This window comes from Zonotrichia albicollis, chromosome 2, assembly GCF_047830755.1.
Source record: "Zonotrichia albicollis isolate bZonAlb1 chromosome 2, bZonAlb1.hap1, whole genome shotgun sequence".
Taxonomy (NCBI): domain Eukaryota; kingdom Metazoa; phylum Chordata; class Aves; order Passeriformes; family Passerellidae; genus Zonotrichia; species Zonotrichia albicollis.
Window position 1 is genome coordinate 61,959,855 of NC_133820.1, and position 17,408 is coordinate 61,977,262.

Consider the following 17,408-nt stretch of genomic DNA (forward strand, 5'->3'; position numbering starts at 1 on the left):
CTGAATCTAGAAATGTGTGATTCTGTGATATGTTTTGTCTTGAAAACTTTATACAGGTGAGGAGGATATCTGTTGGATATTTGGGGGGGAATTCAGCTTTTGTTGAAAATATGGTAAATTTCTGCTTACCCTGCTTGAGGAAAACTTCGTAAGCACTAGTACCCAACAGTAAAACACCTCTTTCTTCCACACTGGCCTTTTATAGGCTGGCAGGAATTATTCCCAGCCCTCTTAAATTCTCTAAATTCTATTCAGAGTGGAAACCACTCAAGAAGAGACTTATTTTGATTGTGTATTTTTTACTAGTTTCATCTGGGTAGAGACGTGTCTTGCGTAGGAATTTTTATGTTCCCATGATGGGCTTTTACTTAAACGACAGTAAGCAGAAAAATTACAAGAGTAAAGATTAATTTTTTTTTAACAAGTGTTCTTCCTAAAAGCTCATAAAGGACTCTTGTGAGGGGTTTTAGCACATTGTAGTTTTATGTGCTGGTAGGAAAGCCACCCTACCTTTCAGGTAGGGTCTTCTTTCATTAGAGAGAAAAGTTCTATTTTTCCCTACTGATTTTTGTCATGACAGGGTTAAATATAATATGTATCAATACTTTTTCTTTCCCTGTTTTGTCTGGAACTAATTCATTTTATTTTCCAGACCCAGTTGGAATTATTGTTATAGCTATATGAGAAATGGTCCAAGGCAGGAAGTTAGTGAAAAACTGAGTTTATGAGCTCTTGATTAGCATTCTATTGAAGTTGCTAATTAGTGCAAATAATAGTGGTTTGGTTTGTGTGGGGCATATCTAAGACAAGCCAATTTTGCTAGTGTTCTGAAGTTTTAATTATATTCTTTTCTTTCCCTGCTATTTTTATTTTTTTGTTTAGTAATGTGAACAGCTGCTGGCTAAAATGCAGGACAGTGCTTGAAAACAAACAGGATGTTTTTAAAGTTAATAGCGCAGTGTCAATTGAAACACACTAAAAACTGCTTTGCGAAGTATACTGGATTTCAATTACATAAATATGGCTTGAAAATCACTCTACATTGATTTTATAAATGATATATATTTTATGTAGACTGTGCATTGCCCCTATTTTTACAGATCTCTAAGAAAGGTATAGGTTAAGACTTGATGTATGCATGGCAATTAATTTGTTAGTTTTGTAAAATCTGCAATAATGGTGTATTTTGTTTGATGCACACAATATTTCTCAAGCACATGCTGATATGTCAAGCAAATTGTTCATATGAATGCATATAATGGAGGTAAAACTGTTAGTCTTCTAATGTATTTTTAAATAGTTTTCAAATCATATTAGTGTACATAATGATTTACACATGTTTGGACTTATTCATAACTGAATATTGTATAGGTAAAAGTTTACTGAAGGAAGATTTTCCAGACTTGGTCATGCGCTTACTATCACAAAATATGGCATTTCAAAAGCGGAGCTGGGGATTTCCCTCTTCCCTCCACATGAACATTGAAGCCATGTCAATACTACAATATTGCATTTGCCACAAGCACTAAAGATCAGATGCTTGTGCCATAGCAACATGCATGGAATTTCAGGATGCCTTCTTCTGACCATTGTCCTTCCTGTTGCACAGGGTGCAGGTTTAGTAACTTGGGTGTGCTGTGTGTCCTCCTGCTTCACTCAGGCATCAGGCTGAAGTCAGCAGTGTGGATGTTTGCTGAAAAATGGGGTTTTTTTTACATTTGATGCACAGCTTGTCCATCTGTTGTCCATGACCCTTGGGAGGTGATCTCTGAGGTGCTGGAGTACACACTGCATGTTGTTGGTTGGGTCAGGGAGTTTATCTTACAGAAAGTGTGTTTTGTGATCATAACTCTGAAAAACTCATTGGCAACAACCCTTCCTTTTTGAATCCCCAAGGGAGATAGGCCTTCAGACTGTCATGATGGAGGAAAGACTTTCTTGTAGTCCTGTTCGGGATTCCAAAAATCTCAGAGAATGATAGAAAATATATTGAATGCTTTGAATGTCACAATAGAGTTGTGCTGCTCTGTTTAGGTGGGGTTGAGCCTTTCAAACTCAGTGCACTACTACTTTGTTACAGCTTTCATGTGACCTCCCACTCCTCTGGAAACAGATATTGTGGCAATTTGACTGTAAAATCCCTGCAGAAAGCCTTTGTTCTCTTGACAGCAAGGCTGCACACTGCAATGTCCAAAGAAATAGTAGTGACTTATCCTGTAGTTGTGCTGGTCGCACTTCTTGCAGTCAGCATGGATTTTGTGATCCATCCTCAAGTCTGCTTTTTCAAGTCCTTCAGAATACAGGCTTTGAACTGAGGAAAGGATTGGGAGTAGGAGGTAACTGGAGCTGTATCTCAAGGTAGCTAGAAAACAAGCAGCCCTGAGTGAGAGATACTTAAAATCTTAATTGTTGCATGCATGAAACTTGTGCACAGCAGCCATGAAATGAAACATCATAGAGAAATGATAGGCCCACATCATGTAATGCATGCTGCCCTCAAGATTTGCCCTCTCCTCCTTGGTAGAAAGCATACTTCTTGGTATGAAGTTTTTTTATGCATCTTTCTTCTTCTTTTCAGAGAAACTGTTGTCACTTCTACCAGAGTATGTTGTTCCTTATACTATCCATCTTCTAGCTCATGACCCAGATTATGTCAAAGTCCAGGACATTGAGCAACTCAAGGATATTAAAGAGTAAGACCACTTTTAATAGTGTTATTTCTAACTTTATTCTAAGTGGAATTTTAATTAATTGCTGTACTCTGTTACACAGTCCAGCATGCATAATGATGCCAGTAACTTCTGTAAAATATTGAGAGAAATAGTATAGGTGCTTTTTTAGCCCTCTGTGAGATTTTATAGACGAACCTTTCACCTTCTGCTCATTTTCATTTCATTTTTCCAAAAGAACTGTTTTCTCAGAGTTAGACTAGTTCAAATTCATAATACTAGTAAAAGCTGGACTTAATCATGTTCTCAAATGCTGAGATGTGCTTTTTAAAGGGATTTCTTTTGTGCTTTGGTTCATGTGGGATACTTTATTTCTCCTCTAGGTGCCTGTGGTTCATACTGGAAATATTAATGGCTAAAAATGAAAACAACAGTCATGCCTTTATCAGAAAAATGGTAGAAAATATCAAACAGACTAAGGATGCTCAAGGACCAGATGATCAAAAAATGAATGAAGTAAGTGATACTTTTTGATTGAAAATTGCATTTAATTCTGGCCTGGTAATGTGAAGGACTTGCTTTTTGTTTATACACCAACTTGAAGATGTCTTTCAATAGAATTGTACATATGAAAAGATATTTACTGCAGTCATTATATTTATTTTAGTTTAGATAGCAGTTATTTTCCTGTGCTTCAGTAATTCTTGCACATTTGCAAGGGAGTCGTAATAGTTTTCAGTTATTCTGTTTCTGTATCAGTAAGATTACTGAACACTAAGTTTAAATAGATACAAACTATAAAATTTACTATTTAGATCATCCACTAAAGTGCTTTTTAGTATTTCATTTCTAAAGTGCAAGAGTAAATTTTATAGAGGAAGAAAAATACATTAGAAATCTCTGGTATTGTGTAGTGCATGTATCAAACCTTTTTTCTTGTGGTTTTAGCATCACATCATGTCCAGATTTGTCCCTTTTCTGCTTTTCCCCCAGAAATGTGTTTTGGGGACTGGGTTTGTGGGATGTGTGTGCTCATTTGATTAATTTTGTCATAGAAACTATAGCAAGCATTACTCTTAAGTGCAGGAATACCATGAAAACCATCAGTCTTCAACTGTTAGACTCACAATACTTTTGCTTTTACCATCTGTATTTCAGTATCCTGAGAGACACTGTTTAAGATGCAGGCTAGTGTTAAATATTTAAGATGATTGCTTTTGAACTGTGATTTCTTGTGGTCCTGTGCATGAAAGATACACTGTCTTTTTTCAAGATTTTCAATGAACTGGTTTTTAAATTTTATTGTTTACAGAAACTATATACAGTCTGTGATGTAGCAATGAATATCATTATGTCAAAGAGTACAACATACAGTTTGGAATCCCCTAAAGACCCTGTACTTCCAGCCAGATATTTTACTCAACCTGACAAGGTATATTTTGGCATTTAATTTTTCTTGAGATAAGTCTGTTTAAATATTTGCTAGTTGTAATTCACAGTTGTTTCTCTTAAATATTTCTTGTATCTTCAGACTTCTCCCTCTTACATGAAAATGTGTGTTGAAAATGTATGTATGTATATGTTTTCATAAATATATATATGTGCAGACACCAATTTCTCTTCCCTCCTACTCCCATATTACTGTTCTAGTTTAAAAAATCAAAAGCACAAATGATGTAAATTAAATCTTTCAGTACAAGCTCCAGAATGTTTATCTCTTGTTCGCTGATTATTGCTGTAATTGCCCCCACCCCCTTTTTTTCAGAATTTCAGTAACACCAAAAATTATCTTCCTCCGGAAATGAAGTCTTTTTTCACCCCTGGAAAGGTAGGTATGGTATGGGGGGTTGAGGTTTAGTGCTATGTTTGTGTTCTGGTTTGTCTTTGTTTTTGGAGTGACAGTTTTGTTTGCTTTCTTTGTGGGTTTTTTTGGTGGTTTTGTTTTTTGAAGAAAACTAGCATGTAATTAACTAATCGCTATGTTTAAGAGAACCAGTTGTTTCTAGGTATAGAGAAAGAGATGGGTGAAAGGAAAACTGTTGCTGTCTATACTAGGTGGTGGCCACAATGGGCAAAGCCTGTTGTTGCCTTTAGAAGGAGAGGATCCAAAACCACCCCAATATAACCCATAATATTTGTCAAGTTGACAAAATGGTTAACCTTTTTAGACTGCTGAAGACTCCAATGTTGCAGACAAAGTGGCAGTTGTGAAAAACTCTAACAGAAATAATTTTAAAAGGCACGTCATTAATGTTTGGCAAAGCTGAATATCATTTTACAGTACCTTATAAGATAACTGACTGTTCTATAGTTTTGCTAATTTGTTCCTTCAGCATATGCATTCTGTTGAATGGTGGCAGTGTTCTTTCTTCACTAAAACTAAACCCAGGTACTCTTTAGGATAAAATTAATATCTGGTAAAGGAAGTGACAAACTGTGGTTTTCATCTGGATTAATGCATCCTGTTCCAGATGACAAAGAACATTAATTTGTTACCTTGTGAAAGAAAGAAATCTTCATTACTCTTAACTTTGCTAATGAAGCATTAACTGTCAGATAGTAACTTAAAAATAAAGGAGGAGTGCAAGCTAGGAAAAGAAGCAGATTTCTCTTTGAGAAATTGAAAGTTAACATCTGTGGATTGGAATAGATCATCATTGAAATTCTTTTGAATCCTAAGTTAACTTTTATATTATTTAAATTTCTAGTGCTGAGTACTCTAGCTCTTGTTGTGTGGTTTTGACACTTTGTAACAGGAGAGGTGTATTTGACCACAAAAATTGTCAGTTTCTTCACTATCATGGGAGGAGCATGAAATGAAAGTTGGTCTGGGTTGTCTTATTTTTGCAAGTGGAAGACTGGCTTGGGTGAATGTTAGTGGAGTGGATATAAGCAGATAACAATGAAGGCAGGAAGGCTTTGAGTGTAGATTCTGTGGAAGGGAGGAGCTCTCTGTGCAGGCCCTCTTAGTCCCTCCTCAGCAGAAAATCCAGTTGGGTGTGAATTTAAAAATCTCTTTGCTTTTGAGCTCTTTCAGCATACACTGATTAACATTTAGTTCTAAACTAATAGAAGTAAATTGTTAAGCTGATTTAGTTCTCTAAGGTTTATTTTTGGAAAGCATATGCTATTTTTTTTCGTGCTCAGTGCAGAATGAATCTTTCTAGGTGTAAAATTCCCTCTGGCTATAAAAGTATAACCAGAACTTCCATGGTCTGTAGCTCTGAAAAAAGAAGCACCCAAGGCTGATATGATATGCATGTTGAACTTTTTGTAGCTGTCACTAACTGCAGATATAGTTAGAATCTAATATTGAAGGAGAAGATGGATAATGAGAGATGCAGGGAATGGTCTTTAACTCAAAATTTTTGTACATGGGTGTTTGGCATTCTCTTTAAGAATAATTGAACTCTTTCAGCTCTCTCAAAAGTTAGTATGAGCTGGAGGTGGTTGGCAGGTCTGAAAGACAATCCAGTTAAATTAATAACCTGAAGCTCACCAGTGTCTGGAAATTGTGGCACTTAATAAAAGCCTAATTTTTAAATCTGTGCAAGAAGTATCAGAATTTTCTCCACAGTATTTGACTTTTGAGATTCTCATTTATTCCCCATTGAGACTAGTGTGGTTGCCAGTAATGTCTCCTTTGCTGAAAGGGCCCTTGTGCTGCTGTTTCTGCTTTGCTGGGCCAGGTGCTTTTCTAATGCGGATGGGGAGCTGGTTCAGGTAGATAAATCAGCAGAAAGTACAGTGACACAGTGCTTGACTGCGTGGTCCAGTGAGCACACAGCACTTCCAATGAGAGGAGGACAGAATCCAAGGCTAGAGAGAAGAATACCAGCTTTGGTGGCAGCTACTTCTTTGATTGCAGCTCCCTCAGCTTCCTTCTGGTGTCTGTTGTAGCCTTCATACGAAAATGTTTATCACTTTGTGTTAAAATTAACATAATGATTGCAGAAAGTGAAATTTGTGACTATTTTAAGCATAGTACATGTTAACAATATCTGAACGTGTAGCTTAAAATAAAGGAACTATATTTTTGGTTTCAGCCCAAAGCAGCCAATGTTCTTGGAGCAGTTAATAAGCCTCTTTCGTCAGCAGGCAAGCAGTCTCAATCCAAATCTTCACGAATGGAAACTGTAAGCAATGCCAGCAGCAGTTCAAATCCAAGCTCTCCGGGAAGGATCAAAGGGAGGTTGGTAGACAACAAAGGATCTTTGATATTTCAAATATTTGTAATGGAAACCTTGAATACTTCTATAATGTTTTCTAAGTAAAAGACAGAATTCTTTTATCTTACATTGAAGTAAAGTTAAATTGGTATAACTGAAACCATGAATATGGCTTTCTAACTGCAGAAATAAATTTTAGAAAATCCCAAAACAACAAAAACCAACCAAACAAAAACCCACCAAAAAACAAACAAGAACAAAAAATAACAAAAAAAACCCCAAAAACAAAACAAAACCCCCCCAAACTGCAGAATCAAATTACATCCAGAATTGGCTGAAGGAGAAAAGGAAAGCATCATATATTTTAACTTTTTTGAGGGCAGGGTTGGGGTTTTTTGTGGTGTGTTTTAGGTAGATAGCTATATCTCCCCACATGTATATATGTACACAGGTGTGTATGTGTGTGTGTGTACACACAGCTGCAGTCCCTGGGAACCTGGCTGTAATGCTACAAACACATCCCACCCAGGAAGGACTGGTAGACCTTTGTAGTGGTCCTGCATGACTCCTTGAGTACTGCACTTTGCTGGACTTTGCAGACAAATATTTTTGGATTTTAGGTTAGCTTAGTGATGGAGAGATGAGTGTGCTGTAACACTATATGTCATCTTCTAGTTATCTGTCTTTAAAATTATGGCTAATTTTGTGCCAATTTTGTAGGTTATCCATCAGTTTATGTATCTTATGTTCATTTTTTTCTTTTAAATGAAAGTTGTATTGTCACTAGTTTGTTTTTTTTTTCATGGACAGTGAGAGATTGTATAACCTTCACTATTTGTATTTTTTCTACTGTTTCACATTCTTTCAAGACTTAGGAAATGTTGTGTTTGAATTTAAGAGTTCTCATTTGGTACTGCTGTGACTATTCAATATATAGTATTAATTTTAAATGTAGTGCAGTGTTTTACAAGAAATATTTCTCCACTGGAAAGTCTGCAGAAAGGCTTATTTCATACATGTCATGCAGGTTCACATGCTGCACTGTATTACTGGCTAATGACAGGTTCTAGGACTCCAATTCTTCTCTGTATCCAGCAAAACGAATCTGAGATCAAATTTTAAAAAATGCTGCACTCACAGCCTAACATGTTCTGTCATCTTCATGATCTCCCCAGTTCACTGAAGTTTAAGGGATTAGTGTTTTGGGTGGAGATGCCAAAGACCAAGAGAAGAGATGGGAAGGATTCAGGATGCATGATATTTCTAGTTTAGTCTGTCTGAATATGTACAGGCAGATTTGCATCTTTTGAGAGGATGTATAAAACCTAAGCTTCCCATTAATAATACCATTCCAGTTAATATAGATTGTACATCTGTAGGGGTGACAGAACATCTTTCACTCACTGTGCAGTGCCCAGGCCAAGGAGTTGAGTTTGTGTGTTTCAGTACCACTTTTCATTTCCACACATAGCGTATTTCTTTTCATTAAAAAGCATGCACTGGTATTTAAAAGTCTTGCTTCTACAGATGAAATTAAATGACTTGTGCATTGGCTTTTGTGCATTACCTTTTATCTGTGGGTCTTGGTGTTTTACATATGCAGGAGGCATATGTAAATTGTGTGGAAAAAAGCGTGGAAATATTGTCCACACTTACATTTGTAGAAACTGAAATACAAATGAAATTGCTGCTGCAAAAAGCAGAGGGAAATTTGAATTCCTGTTTTATTGCCTAAACCTCACCATGGGAAGATGTGTGTTCTTTGGCTGGTCTGTCTGTGGGAATCTTTGATGGCTATAGGAAAGTGTAGGCAATTGTATGCAAACAAATCTCTTGCAACTCACACTCTTCTGTTTAAAAAGGCTGCATATTTTTCCCAGTGAAAAGAGAAAATTGAACATAGTTTTGATCCAAACATTTGTCTTGAGACTTAAAGGATGTGGCTTGTGACATTTGATATCTATAGTACCCACAAGTGAAAGGTTCCTTCTGCCAAATTGTTCTTGGTTTATTAATAGATTTTTTTTAATGAAACTTGTTGTCCTTAGTATTTTTTTAATGATTGCCCAATGTATTATACCAATGGGGGAAATATATATTTATTCATCCTAGGCTTGACAGTACTGAAATGGACCACAGTGAAAATGAAGAATTCACACTGGCTTCACCCTTACCAGGAAAGAAAACTGACAAAAGGGACGACTCTGATCTTGTAAGGGTGAGCTGTTAAGATTCATGTGATGATATTTGAGATAATTAAAAAATATGTTGAAACATGAAACTGAGCTGATATTTTAAACTACTGGAAAATGTGTTTAGAGTTGGATATGAAAATACAATGAAAAAAAAGGTTCTGTTTCTCATAGAGTCATATAGGTTGCAAAAGACCTTTAAAGGTCATTAATCCGGCCATTAACTTGGAAGAGTGAAGTCCACCTTGAAATCATGTCCCTGAGGTTACAGAGGCTTAGGAGAGTGGTAGTATCCTTACTAATTCTTACCAATGGAGATATATATATGTATCTATATGTAGTTCAGTAATAAGAAAGGTTCCTAATGAGGATATAAAACATCTCACTCAGATGTAGTACTTTCATATGTAAAAGAAGCTGCAAGCTGGCTAAATATTACCTTAAGCAGTATTTATACCTGTATCAGAATACAGAAAAATAAACCACAGAAGAAAATTATAATTGTATTGTAATTCTAAAAGCAGGTCAGATAAAATAATAAGAATTTCCCTTACCACTAGTAAGTTTCACTTCTTTGTTCCTTAATAGCAGTTGACAGTCTGTAAATTTTGTAGTATTTGGGATACGCATGAGAAAGCAATAAGATCAGATTTGCTAGAATTGGATTTTCTAGGCTGCATTAAACATGTCCTGTATCTGATGTCACCGCTGCTTTATTTCTTTTTACTGTCTCTGACATTTCTCTTTTCTCTTATTATGTCATTCTGGTGCATTTTTCTAGGTTGGTTGGGACATATGCTACTGACTAGTAAAAATTCCAGAACTTTTGCTTGTCTTGAAGTATAAGTAACTATAATATACTATGGGAAAAGCAAACCAGTTTATAACTAAATAAGAAAAATCTGGAGTCTCTTGTCAAAAAAAACCACAAAACACTTCTGTAAACCCTGAGAGTCCAGACAGCTTCTGGCATGCAATTCATGTTTAGAAGCATTAGTTGAAATGGTAACTACTGAGAAAACTCAGTGATAAAGCAAATACAGGTCAGTGTCTTGAATACTTTTGAGAGGATCATTCCACTTCAAATCTGTAAACAAGTTGCTCAAGATCGTGGATTCAGAATACATTTTTGGTTTTTTGGACATGGGGAGCAGATTACAGCAAGGGTTACCTCAGAAGCAGGATTTTCATTGCGTAGCAGAAGGTCCATGTTCTAAAGGTATCGCTCTTCAGGATATTTGTCTAGATTAACACATTAGATTAACAGATTAACACCTTAGTTCTAAGGCTGTGGGACACTGTTTAGCCCCAGGGAGAAATTTTACTTTGAGAATTGGCAGCAGTTACTTACTGGCTAAAAGGAGCTGCAGTGACAGATGTGCATCTGCAAAAGCAAATAAAGTGGGGAATAACGAGAATGTCACTGAAGAAATGAACTGACAGGAGATGTCATCATTGATCAAACATTTTTCTTATTTTCTTCTAGGGTAATTTTTTGTCCTTCAATTTCTTTTCCTTTTTACCCTCATATCCTTCCTAGATTTTCTTTCTGCTTTTCTTGAAAAAAGTTTTTGGTTAAAATGGAAACATGAATGAATATGTAAGCTGACTTGTATGTTATGTCATAAGGCAGATGTACAGGGAAAAATCTTCATTCATATTTTAAATGATCTATCTCTGTTTATGTAGATGAAATTTCAACGTGGTAAATACTAATAAATGTGTTGGAATACAGTAGTGTTACTATGAAACAAACATTGGTATGAAACAGAAATAGTGTAAATATTTGGACTTTTGGATAATTTCATGATGTGAAATGAAAGAGTCACCCATGAAATGGTGGTTAGGTAATATTTTCTGCTTTTATTTTTCTGAGGGTTGGTTGGGGCAATATTGCCCTAGCAGCTGCTTACTGAAATCTTTGCACTGTCTATGGCTCTTTACTGTGCTCTTCAGAGAACTAGAGCATGGAGAGAAAAAGGAATAGTTTCTATGAATATGTTTTCAAACCTTATGATTCAGAAGGGGTTCTACTTTGTTGATATGTTAGGGGAAAGGGCTGCCATCCAGTGGAACCTTGACAGGTTTGAGGATTGGGCCCAGGGGAACATCAGGAGGTTCAAGAGCTCCAAGTACAACGTCCTGCACCTGGCTCCAGGCAATCCTCGGTAGTCATACAGGCTGAGGGATGAAGGGGTTGAGAGCAGCCCTGCAGAGAAGGACTCTCAGGGTCAGTCATGTATGAGAAACAAGACACGAGCCAGCCATGTGTGCTCACAGCCCAAAAGCCAACTATGTCCTGGGCTGATCAAAAGGAGATTGGCCAGTGGGGGCAAGGAGGGGATTCTTGATGTCTCTTGGGACACTCATCTGGAGTGCTGTGTCCAGCTATAGGTTCCCATTAGAAGACAGACATGGATCTGTTAGAGCAGACCCAGAGAGAAATGCCACTGGAATGATCAGAGGGCTAGAACACCTCTGCTAAGAGGAAAGGCTGGGAGACTTGGGATTGTTTAGCTTGAAGCGGAGAAGGCTCTGGGAAGACCTTATTGCGGCCTTCCAATACGACAGGGGCACGTAAAAAAGATGGAGGGAGACTTTTGACTTGTCCTGTAGTAATGAGACAGGGGGGAGCAGTCTTAAACCAAAAGAGGTGAGGTTTAGATTGGACATAAGAAAGGGATTGTTTACAGTGAGGATGGTGGGACACTGGAACAGGTTGCCCAGATGAGTTGTAGATGCCCTGTCATTGGAGATGTTCAGGGCCAGGTTGGATGGGGCTTTGAACAACGTGGTCTAGTGAAAGGTGTCCCTGCCCATGGCAGGGTGGTTGGAATGAGATGATCATCAGAGGTCCCTTCTGATCCAAGCTGTTTGTTTTAAGGCTTGAGTGTTTAAGGGTTGTTTTGCTGCTCGGAGCAAATGTTGGTACAGCTCTGACAATAGTGACTTGGCAGCTACCACTAATTCCTGTGCTTCCTTCTACGGTTGTAAAGTCTGGTTGCCCACTGTCTTCTCTGTATTAGTGCCTTGCCAGTGCTGGCACAGGAGCCAGGCATAAGCACCCTGCAGCTCACAACAAGAGCTGGAGGCACAAGTTGGCAATTCCCATCTTCTCTGTCTTTATGTTTTCCTGTTAGATAGAAATACAGTTATGGATGTTCTGTCCTACTGTGTTGGATACAGCAGAGGATACAAATGAGGAAGACCTTACACACTTCAGGGTTTTAACTACTTACCTTTCAAATAATCTGTCTCCATTGTCTGGTATTTTATATGTAGGTGTGTGTTTATATTTTTGCAAGTGTTTTTGAAATGCATACGGTAAACAATCTGAGACAACTTGTGTACTTTGAAGACTGTCTTGTTGGAGGAAGCTTCTACATGTGACTGTTAATATGGCAGCTTAATTTTTTAATTTAATGGTGCAATCTTGCCTTTTCAGTCAGAGATGGAGAAGCCTAGAGGAAGGAAGAAAGCCACTATCACAGATTCAGAAGAAAAGCTAAGCATAGATGACCTGAATAAAGTGGGTCAAGAGCAGAAGCTTAGAGGTAGTCAACGGGGAAGGAAGAGACCTGCAGTTGTATCAGAAGCTGATGAAACACAATGGCAAGAGGAAAAAAGGCTAAAAGAAGATGTGATAGAAAGTGAGGATGAACAGAACAGTCCACCAAAGAAAGGGAGGAGAGGACGCCCTACCAGAACAAATAATGGGACAGCACCAAAGGAAGAACCAGCGGCAAAGTCATCAAAAAGGAGCAAAAAAAAACAACCACCAGCAGCTGCAGTGGAAGAGGAGGAGGAGGAGGAAGAAAGGCAAACTGAAAATATTGAACAAAAACCAAAAGGCAGGCAAAACAGGACATCAAAAAGAACACAGCAGAGGTAAGTCCATCTTCTTGTAAGCTGTGTGCTTTTTATCTTTGGACATTAGTTATAATTTGATGCTTTGCAATTTGGGTCTTCCTCAAAACAGAGCAGAACCATCTGAAACTAGTACAGTTGAATCAGCACAGTCTACGCCACAGAAAAGACGAGGAAGGTCATCACAAACACCACCAGCACAGCAAAAAAAAGTGTAAGTCCTCTAAATTTGTGTTTAGTGAAAATTAAATAATGCCTCTGTGCCCCTAAGCAAGCCTTTACTGAAAATACTTTGGAATGCTGTAGTTGACAGTTAAGAAAATAAATTGCTATTGTTATTTCTAAAATGTTTTCCTTAGCTGCTTCTCCTAGGACATCTCGCAACAGAGCAGGAGGCTTTAAATAATTTTAATGTGCTCAGGTATCATGTGTGTAGCTTTGCTTTTTCGAGAGAAAAGTCAGTAAAGCATACAGAGGCCTTGAAGACAGGGCTTTAATAGGACTTAGGGGAGAGGAAAGTGGCCTTGTTTGTTTCAGATAGCGGGGAAGAATCAAATTGTTACTATGGTGAAACAGAATTGTGGAGAATTAAGTTTATGCTGATTCTCCTTAAATTAATGTTCACTTTCTAATTTGTGGCCTTCTTACTATCCACTTAAATAATTTTCATGTGGGAAAGATGTGTTGTGATCAGTGAAGGGTAGTAGCTTCTGAAAATTCTGAAGTGCATTAAGTTCTCAAATGAAGGTAAACTTGTTGTTGGCTAGCTTTATTTTTTTGTGCCTGCTATAGGAAAATACAGGTTTCTGTACATGTATAGATAATATATGTAAGCAGAGGTGCACAAGGGGTTATTTGGCCACTTGTCTCAAGCTGCAGCTCATGGAGAATATTTACTTTTCTAAAACCTGATATAAATTCCTTGGGTCGCCACTTGGGGACATCCACTGTCTGACGCTGTTGAATATCTCTGTTGTCTTTCTGGCTTTTGGGCTTAGCATAACATTGCTCTTCCTCTGGAAGTGTAGTGTACTGACTTGCCTTAAAGCAGGGATCTTCCCTACAGGAGAACCTTGCCTGAACAAGCTCGTGCCCTCATTTCAAATTCTGGGCTCACTCTGGATCACATGATCTGGCATATTGCATGCAATCCATCCTGACCTTTCCAGTTTCCCTGCCTCAGGTTAGACCTGTGCTTCTCCCTTACTCTGTAACCAGAAACATAGGACCAACACTGGCTGCTTACTCCAGAAGTCACTACCACTCTTGAGGTAGAACAAGAGCTGGAAACTGCTTCTGCCATGCAGGGAAGACAAACCAACAAGTTATTGTTGGGTGATGTGCTATGTGGTGTTTGTCAAACATGCCTTTTACTAAATACTTAAATAACTTTTCTCTGTGAAATTGGTATGTTTCTTTACTCCATTTTTAGCAGACAGTAAACTATATCACTACCCACAATCAGTAACCAGCATAGCTCTCATTCACATGGATCTACATTGTTCCTGTCAGCTGTCAGGGTTCAAAGTTGTTGGATCTATTGTAGATTTCATTTAAAAAATAAAAATGGGGTTGTGTTTGTTTGTTTTATCAGACCACTCATATTTTGACTGTTCTTTTTCCAAATCTGCAAGAAAAAGGTGAGACAGTAGCCATTTCTCAGTCTTCATAGTGCATTGTAGTTAAGCCTTTCTCCCTCATCTACATCAGTTTTCACTGAAGGAAGTTGATAGACTGAGCCAGTATTGTGTTCTGCAAGATAAATATATTTATACCAAATGCTTAAAGCTTTCTGTGCTCCTTGGGAGTGGATTTGGCATAAGAATTTGGGATTTTGTGTATGAGGTGATAATGTATCCTGTGGGTGGTAGTGTATAACCTATTTCTGATAGCAAATTGGGTTACCAATTAGCACATGTGAACAGGCTTATTTTTGTGATATATGAAAGGAAGAACCTAGCCTGTGAATCATTCTTCTGCTTCCTTTTCAATTCTGTTGCTTCTACCAGTCTTGGAGGACTTGAGTTGGGCTAATTTGTGTTAAGGAATGGCAAGTTGCTTGGTTTGGAAATACTATAATTGCTGTGCAATTGAGAGATTTTATTTTGTCTGAATTTTAGTGGTTTTCAGGGTTGAAAATTCCTACCACTTTCACGATGTGATAGCATCAGAGTACGATTGTTTTGGATCTGTGCCCCCACTGGAGATCGAAGTCTGTTGTGTGCCTCGAACTGAGTTTCTGGTTTCATTTCAATCAAAACGTCACCAACTTTGGGTGCACCAGGACTGCACCTGTAGTTAAATGGGATGATTGAGTGATTTGATTCTGAATTGTGCTACTGTATTGTAGGTGCAACTGTGGAGTTTTGGATACATTTGTAGTTGGCTTTTTTTAAAGGCAAGGAATGTTGGCTAATTCTCCTTTTAAGCAAATGAGTGCTTTCTGGTTGTGGCACAAATCCCATAACCAACACCGGCAGTTTAAGGTATTGTTGACTGATTGTTCTTGATTATCCTGATTAAGGTATTGTTACACTGGTTATCTCTAAATAGCTTGGACGATTTGCATTTTAGGTGTTAATTTCATGGGTAGTAATATGGGTTCTTCTAGGTCTGAAGAAACATAGATGTAATTATTCAGATTTGTTGTGTAAGAAGTCTTGCAGAAGTAGAGTACATCTGTTCATGAAATTGAATAGAGAGAAAACTAGCAAACAGTATTCAGTCTCTGGCTGTTTGGCTTTTCCTGTTCACTGGTTAGTGTTGTGTCAACCTATTTTGGCCTATATCATGGCAATGAAGAGAAAAATCTGCCACGTCTGTAGAGGCAGAATTGTTCAGCTTTGTGCTCCTGGGCCTCTATTGTGGAACAATTTTGTTTTCAAATGGTGTTGTCCAGCCTCCTAGTTTCACTTCAGTTCTGTGCATGATGAACTAGACATGTGTAAAAGACAGCAGCATTATATTACATGAAATGGTAACGTTGCTGTTTTTGTAAACTAGAATGTTTGCTCTGTTATACAGTTTATACATACATATTATAGATGTACAGGTGCTGTGAAGCTGATCTTTATTCTTCTTCTCATTGTAGCCGTGCAGGGCGTTCCAAACAAGCAGCCAGTAAAGAGAATGAATCCAGTGAAGAGATGGATGTGTTTCAGAGCAGTTCACCTGTCAGTGATGATATTCCCCAGGAAGAAGTAATGGAAGAAGAGGAAGTTTCCACAATCAATGTAAGAGAAATGCCTGAGCTTTTCTTTGTGAGTCTTTGGGGTGTTCTCTGTGTATTGATGATCAGGCAATGGCCTCTCTTCTTAGAATGATTTCTTGTTTTTAGAACTTAACCTTCCTCCTTTAAAATGAATGGGGTGGTTGTCAGCTGCCCCTGTTGTGTAGTGGAGCTGCACTGTAGTTTCCTAGAGAAGCTGCATTTCTTAGAAAATATAATTTTTATCAAGTATCTTCAAGTTTCTGTCCTGTGTAGCATTTCCTATCTGTATGCCAGAATTATGTAGCATCTAATGGGAATTATTTTCCAGGTAACTCCTGCAATTCTTCTCCTCTAGATTTTAATAATGAATAAAGCTTCTTTATACAATGTTGGGGAGGATGAAACAAGAAAGCCCTTATAAATATGACTGCCTGGCAAAAGAGTTTGAGAATATAGAAACTATAAGCGAGCTTGAAATGAAAGCAAACTTTGAGATGCCTTAGTTGCTAAAAAACAATGATGTGACCAGCTGAATGTAATTCCCCCTAGAAGAAACAATTCCCTCTGCAAGCAAGCAAGCCTAAGAGTCAGAGCCAGCCCTGCAGCTTGGCAGATGGGGCCCAAAGAATAAGATTTAGGGTTTAAAACGCAAACACAGTATAGTAATGTAGTGATTCTTATAGGTTGTATAGAAATGTTATAGGATATGCGTGCTGTAGTAGATTGGTTAATGAGAATCTGAATATTCAACACTGAAGATGATTTATTGTATTGTAACGAGAACTTTACTCTCTTTTTGCGCTCTCTTATCTCTTCTCACTCTCTCTCCTTTTGTCCCGCGCTCTTCTTCGCGCCCTTTTCTCTCTTTGTCTTCTCCTCTGCACTTCTTCACCTCCTCCTTTCTACATGCTCTCCGCTCTTAAGCCTTTGTCTTTAACTCTCTTACACTTCAAACCTCTCTTCTCTCGGGCCTGCTCTGAGCTGTGCTGGCAGCTCCCAGCAGGGCCCTTCACCTACGCCCTCTGCAATAAACTGCAAGTTATACGACTTAGCTTCAAAAAAATCTCATCTCCATCCGTCCCAACCGTGCGACCCCCAGCAGCTCCTACAATGCAAAACAGACACACAGAATGAATAGTACTGCAAAATAAGCATGGAGTCTTGGAACAGAATCCTAGACTATCTCTTCCTCTTACCAGCATATGTTAAAATGAGTTCACTTTTATCTTTATTTCATACAAATACATTGGCAATATTAGTAGTCACACTAAAACTGAGAATGCCTTCACACTTTTGGATA

The 17,408-nt window shown here is 37.9% G+C and overlaps 1 protein-coding gene across 3 annotated transcripts in view; it reads left to right on the top strand.

The window, feature by feature from the left end:
• Positions 1 to 17,408, top strand: part of PDS5B (PDS5 cohesin associated factor B) — a 108,969-nt gene that overhangs the window by 81,688 nt on the left and 9,873 nt on the right. Inside the window, exons 26-34 of one of the 3 annotated variants that reach the window (XM_005482470.4) lie at positions 2,579 to 2,693; positions 3,053 to 3,185; positions 3,982 to 4,101; positions 4,435 to 4,497; positions 6,716 to 6,861; positions 8,951 to 9,056; positions 12,476 to 12,918; positions 13,010 to 13,111; positions 15,989 to 16,130. In XM_005482470.4, coding sequence (XP_005482527.1) covers positions 2,579 to 2,693; positions 3,053 to 3,185; positions 3,982 to 4,101; positions 4,435 to 4,497; positions 6,716 to 6,861; positions 8,951 to 9,056; positions 12,476 to 12,918; positions 13,010 to 13,111; positions 15,989 to 16,130 — 1,370 coding nt within the window. The remainder of the gene's footprint in view (positions 1 to 2,578; positions 2,694 to 3,052; positions 3,186 to 3,981; positions 4,102 to 4,434; positions 4,498 to 6,715; positions 6,862 to 8,950; positions 9,057 to 12,475; positions 12,919 to 13,009; positions 13,112 to 15,988; positions 16,131 to 17,408) is intronic. The other 2 variants (XM_005482471.4, XM_005482472.4) reach the window with 2 other exon arrangements.